Genomic DNA, 6,654 nt, shown 5'->3' with positions numbered 1-6,654 from the left:
GAGAGAGAGAGAGAGAGAGAGAGAGAGAGAAAGAGAGAGGGAGAGAGAGAGAGAGAGAGAGAGAGAAAGAAAGAGAATAATAACAATAGGCGTCATAACGAACGCACACGTACACTGGCGGGTAAATGCAACACGATGCTCACGCGCATCGTTGATTACGCTAATTACAAGCGGCCTAATAACAATCAACATTCTCGTAAGATGAATCAGGCGAACAAACTATTGTAAGCGCTGTTTGTCTCGCTAAGAACTAAACCGCGGCGCCCACCAGGACAACCATGTACCGCTGGTAAAAGCTACGGTGAAATCTACGGTGAAATCTACCGCTGGTGAAAGCTACGGGCCGCCTACCAGTTACGGACCAGAGTGAGAGGATTACGGACTACGGAACATCAGTCTTAACATTAGTCTTAACGTTTGCATTTTCTCGTAAACCGGACCTCTATATACTGCGTCTCTAGTTTGACACCTATTCGGACGCACGTAGAAATCCTACCTAAGGGTCACAGCTTCGAGCCTAGTGTCATAAACAAGACTAGTCTTAACATTAGTGTTAACATTAATTTATTCTTTTATGAGAAACTAGGTTTTAATACTAAGTAGTAACATTACCACATTACCACGGGTCTATCAGCGGTCTACGAGAAAGGGTTAAGAAAAAAGTTAAGACAAACGTTAAGACTAACTTTCTTCCTGACAACGGACCCTGATTACGTCCGCCTGTCGTGCGGATTACCTTTGATGAATCTATCCTTCTGATTCCCGAGCAGGAAGAATGGGTTATTTTGTAAAACCTGCCTCGCAGAGCTGCAGTTAGCTCTACAGAAGCCGAGTTAAGCTTCAGCGCTATATGTTTCTCTTTCGGCTCGCCACGGTTGGCCCTCTGATCGGTTTTAAAGCTTCTGTTTTATCAGCGTATCAACCGAAGCGTTGTCAGGTTGATGAGAAATACGATTTCTGTTTTTCTCTGTTAGAGCTACCGATGTAGAAATATTACTCTCGAAAGTCGATCGTTGTTTTTTGCTTGAGGTATGTCGCGTAGTCGCGCCGGAAAATGCCTGCAGAAGCTCTAACGACATGGTGATGAGAATGCAGGGCGAACACACATAACATAACATAACATAACATAACATAACATAACATAACATAACATAACATAACATAACATAACATAACATAACATAACATAACATAACATAACACATAACACATAACACATAACACATAACACATAACAAACTAGACAAAGGGCACTCACGGAGAGTGCATACCTCGGCCAGCGACATAGCTCGTAGCAGCCGCTCGTTGCTGCTGCTCGCTGACATGTACACACTCGCTGCGGCTATGCTAACACATAACACATAACAAATACTTAACACATATAATTAACATATAACATAACACATAACACATAACACATAATACATAACACATAACACATAATACATAACAGATGACGAATAACACATAACACATAACATGACACACATCACGAAAAGAAAGATTTTACTCTCATCCCGTCATCTTCTGAGGTTCGAGAGTAAAGAAGAAGGAGAGGGGAAAGGTGCTAAAGGAGAGGGGAAAGGTGCTAAAGGAGAGGGGAAAGGTGCTAAAGGAGAGGGGAAAGGAGGTTGTTGGAGAAACGAAAAGCGTGATCGTAGCGCATCTATCGGCAGCGTTCTCTGGTGCGTTGACGATGAAACGGCTTTAATTGCATTTCAGCCTAAAAGTGACGAGAAAAACGCACCACCTGCATTTCGTCTCTCAATCGCAATTTATTGACTCGCTCGAGTGGGAGAGATGTCAACCGGCGGATGATGAAACATTTCAGGTGAGTAAACAGAGAGTGAGAGAGAGAGGGAGAGAGATAGATAGATAGGTAGATAGATAGATAGATAGATAGATAGATAGATAGATAGATAGATAGATAGATAGATAGAGAGAGAGAGAGCGAGAGAGAAATAGATAGATAGATAGATAGATAGATAGATAGATAGATAGATAGATAGATAGCTAGATAGATAGATAGATCGATAGAGAGAGAGAGAGTGAGAGAGAGAGAGGGAGACAGCCCTCCTCCTCCTCCATCCCCCCTCCTCCTTTCTCACCTATGCCGTGTTTGATGGAGAGAGTGCAGTCTTCGTGTACATCCCTACACCTGAGTAGCGGCCTTGGTCTCCTCGCAGCCTCCTCCTCCTCCTCCTCTCCTTCCAGCCCTCCTCCTCCTCTCACTTTCTCACTATGCCGTGTTGTGATGGAGAGACGGCCAGTCTTTTCGTGTACATCCCTACACCTGAGTAGCCGGCCGTGTCTCCCTCAGCCCCCTCCTCCCCTCCCCTCCCCCCAGCCCCTCCTCCCTCCTCTCTTTCACCTTATGCCGTGTTGATGAAGAGAGCTGCAGTCTTCGTGTACATCCTACACCTCAGTAGCCGGCCGTGTCTCCCCTCCTCCTCTCTCCTCCTCCTCCAGCCCTCCTCCTCCCATCCCTCCTTTTCTCCACCTTTTTATGCCGGTGTTTGATGAGAGAGGTTGCAGTCTTCGTGTACATCCCTACACCTGAGTAACTGGTCGTGTCTCCCCTCCAGCCCTCCTCTCCTCCATCCCCCCTCCTCCTTTCTCACCTATGCCGTGTTTGATGAGCAGAGTGCATCTTTCGTGTACATCCCTACACCCTGAGTAGCCGGCCTTGTCTCCCTCCAGCCAGTGCGCCGTGTAACCTTCCACATCGTTCGCCGCCCGCCGGGAGCTTGTCCTGCGACGCAGACGCAAAAACACGCGATGAGAAGCTTGCCAGGGGGCAGCACACGCACCCGCGCACACAATTATGGTGTTGCTATCTCCGGGCGTGAAGCTGAGAGTCACGTGAATACAGTTGACGTATTACCTTCAAATAACATAACAGTAACGGTACCCTAACTTCAACACCCCGTTCCAAGGCATACCGTAACACTAAACAAGAGGCCGCAGAGCGCTGGGCTCATTGCAGGTCTGTTGGCTACGGTTATAAACGTAAAAATTGTCAGGTCGTGCGTCGTACCACCATTTGTGTAGCGCCGATATGCAGACACCGCAGTTTGCGTTACCATCATTTGTGTAGGACATGCCGCCACTATCGCAGATGAGGGGGGGAGGTGTGGGGAAGGGGCGGGGGAGGCGTGGGGGAAGGGAGGGAAGGGGAGGGTGGGGGAGGGCTCTAATAGCAAAAAGCAGTTCACTGTGCGCTTTGTTAACATCGCTAACAAATCGCCATGTTTACTTAATGTTCACTCTCATTGAGTAAGTCAAAGTAATTATTCAGATCACTTACTCTTCGCGATTTCTCAGTCTTGGATAAGGCACCATTTTTCATGTTCGTCTTTTTCAATAAAGCCCATAAAATGATGGTAGGGTCAACTTACTGAAACAAAAAGAGTTTTTACGAATCGCTCTCATCCAGATGTAATTGTCGTTTATTTGAAACTTGATTTCGTGTGTGGTGCGCTGGCAGATGGTCCTGCGTAGTGTCAGACCGGAATTGTCCTTCAAACACAGAATCTGCCCTGTGCCCCATTGACCTTATGACCTGATGACACTACCAACTGATGTGTCCAGGCACAGGGATTGGCCTTTCCTACCATGATCGTCATAACACGACTATCACGAGCACTAGATCGAGCGCGTTTAGATTTTGTGCCGCAATTCTGCAATATCCTCCTATACGCTTAAGTTAAGGAGGGAATGTTCCCCTTCTTTTAGCACCTCTTGACCTTTGACCTTTGACACCCTCAGCTTCCACATCCGCTAAGCTCGTGTTTTTCGGATTCGCCCCGCACGTCCCGAATATCGTGACCGTAACGTCAAGCGTTAAGATTTGTGCCCAACTGTTGACGGACGGACGGACGACGCGACGAGCTGACGGAGGACGGACGGACGATCATGCGATTCTACAAGCTGCATCTGCCTGATGAGCTAAAAATCAATATATCAGACCGCTGATATAATAGGGGGTGTGATCCCCAAGAAAAATTAATCTATGGTGTGGGGAGATATCATGATGCAAAAACTCTAACCCTAACCCTAACTCTAACCCTAACCTAATACTAATCATATTAATCCTAATACTAGTGCTGCCACGTTGCAGTAGCACTCCACGCCCGGGGGATAGCAACACCCCCACATTATCATTACTGTGTGATCAGTGGCGCCATCTGTGTCGGCGGGAGAATAAAACAAGAGTGCGTGTTCGCTCGGTGTCTCACCTTGCTACATTTTGTCTCCTGGAGGAAGAAGACATCGGGATTCTCCTTACGTAGGTAGTCAAGCCCTCCTTTCTGCAAGAGGAAGACAGAGATAGGAGAGAGAGAGACACAGAGAGGTGGAGAGGTGGAGGAAGAAGACATCGGGATTCTCCTTCGTAGGTAGTCAGCCCTCCTTTCTGCAGAGGAAGAGAGAGAGCGATAGAGTGAGAGATAGAGAGAGAGAGATAGAGAGAGAGAGAGAGAGAGAGAGAGAGAGAGAGAGAGAGAGACAGAGAGGTGAAGAGGTGGAGGAAGAAGACATCGGGATTCTCCTTACGTAGGTAGTCAAGCCCTCCTTTCTGCAAGAGGAAGAGAGAGAGCGATAGAGTGAGAGATAGAGACAGAGAGGTGGAGAGGTGGAGGAAGAAGACTCGGATTCTCCTTACGTAGGTAGTCAAGCCCTCCTTTCTGCAAGAGGAAGAGAGAGAGCGATAGAGTGAGAGATAGAGAGAGAGAGATAGAGAGATAGAGAGAGGAGAGAGAGCATGATAGAGAGAAGATAGAATAGAGCACAGAGAGATACAGCATTAGAGTGCAGGAGAAGAGATAGATGAGAGAGAGAGAGAGAGATAGAGAGAGAGAGAGAGTAGAGATGAGCAAGAGACAGTGCCCGAAAATAAGCGTTGTCCGGTTTTTTTTTGTCGAGACAACCAGAATTTGTGCCGGACCAACCTAACCATCTGGAACTATGTCCGGCTGGACAACGCAAGAAAATAAGTTGACGAAAAAACGCACTTTATTTATGTTTTTCTTGCAGGGGTCTCCAGAGCACTGTATTGCCTGGCGGCGACCGCATTATCATGGTGTGGAAAGCGACGTATACCAGCTGCTATTTCCAACACTGGTATATGGCAGGTTTTCTTGGATTTATGAGAGGTGAACTCGGATCTTGGATAACCAGCAACAGCGACAAGTTCACCCTACATTTGGTATTTTTATTCCATTATTATTTTGAAAATTTTCCCGAGGGCTTTGCCCATGCAAAACAAACGAACATGCAGTTGGGATTCAATGTTGATCCGAAAAAGTTCTAAAAAAGAGAATTGTTGTAGTCAGAATGAAGGCTGGTACATGTACTTTCTAAAAATGCTGCAATACCAATCTCCTGCGATCTACATTTTTCAAAATTTTGGGGGAGGACCCCCATACCCCCCCCCGCTTGTTTTCAACCCTCTTGGAATCCAGACCCGCCACTGAACAATTACATATCTTGGGAGCAAGAGAACAATGAACAATATCGCCTTTTCACATGGCACCCAAAAAAAGATTGCAGAGAAGGTAGAATGAGCCGTAGGTGTGGAGAGGGAGGCGGAGGAGCATTAAAATATTAAGTCATCCACTATTTTCGTGCAGTTGCTGTTTTTTGGCCACGCCTGTTAAAAATCTTGGCTACAACCACTGTTTTGGGGTGTTTTCCTGACCATATATTATGTGATTGAAAATAGAGATTTGGGAATTTTTTTGGACAACCAGAAATTGTTGCGGACAACACTTGATTTGATGCCTGGGTGTCCGCGAGGACAACCACATTTTTTCTTCTTATTTCGAGGCACTGAGAGAGATACAGCAAGAGTGAGAGAGAGAGATAGAGAGAGCAAGAGAGATACAGCAAGAGTGAGAGAGAGAGCCAAGAGAGATACAGCGAGAGAGTGAGAGACAGATAGAGAGGTGGAGATAGAAAGAGATAGAGAAACAGGAGGAATTCCACGAACGGTATTCAGGGAATAATTTCCCCGTATCGCATCGCATTCGCGATGTATTTTCAGCCATTTGCTACGCCATATTTTTTTATGAATCGCCAGTTGTGCGATGGCAGCCCATGCGAGCATGTAAACGGAAACATACATGTTTACAATTACTTTTTCTCGGCTGCTTTGCCCGTCAATGAAATGCCACGTTTCGCCGATTTTATTGATTTGTTAACAACCAGGGCCAACGTGACTTTTTAAACAATCCTGCACTCCCCCCCCCCCCCGTACATCAATCAATATGCGCCCCAGGCACGTATACACAGCAACGCTGTGCTGGCGCTGCGCGCTCTCGCGGGCTGCTTTCTTTCGTCGACCTTTGATAATATAACAAAGTGAGGATGTTCGTGGTCGAGGAGTCGGATAGCGCCCTTCACAATCGCTAGAACTGTAATTTCATCAATGTTTGGATATATAACGTAAGGAACCAACATTTGATTAAAGTTCTAGACAATTATTTTACCGCCAACATGGCGAGTCAGCTTTAGCTTTCACTCGCCCGGTCCCGATATTATTTTCACTCGACATTGGCGAGCGGGCGAGTGCCAAGCTTGCACGCTGTTTAAACGCTGCCGGGCAGCGTGCAGAATCGCTAGTGTGTCCTAGGCTTAAGCTAGCTGGGCCTGTCA

General features: G+C 46.6%; 1 protein-coding gene across 1 annotated transcript in view; it reads right to left on the bottom strand.

Moving 5' to 3' along the window:
* LOC106813101 (DNA-(apurinic or apyrimidinic site) lyase-like) overlaps positions 1 to 6,654 on the bottom strand; it is a 31,301-nt gene that overhangs the window by 2,249 nt on the left and 22,398 nt on the right. Inside the window, exons 4-6 of the mRNA XM_014817156.1 lie at positions 4,239 to 4,310; positions 2,682 to 2,752; positions 2,109 to 2,167 (exon numbers count right to left, since the gene is read on the bottom strand). Of these exons, the coding sequence (XP_014672642.1) occupies positions 2,109 to 2,167; positions 2,682 to 2,752; positions 4,239 to 4,310 (202 nt within the window). The remainder of the gene's footprint in view (positions 1 to 2,108; positions 2,168 to 2,681; positions 2,753 to 4,238; positions 4,311 to 6,654) is intronic.

This window comes from Priapulus caudatus, unplaced genomic scaffold (genome assembly GCF_000485595.1).
Source record: "Priapulus caudatus unplaced genomic scaffold, Priapulus_caudatus-5.0.1 Scaffold725, whole genome shotgun sequence".
Taxonomy (NCBI): domain Eukaryota; kingdom Metazoa; phylum Priapulida; class Priapulimorpha; order Priapulimorphida; family Priapulidae; genus Priapulus; species Priapulus caudatus.
The sequence above is the reverse complement of the archived record's forward strand: the minus strand, read 5'-3'. Positions and strand labels throughout refer to the sequence as shown.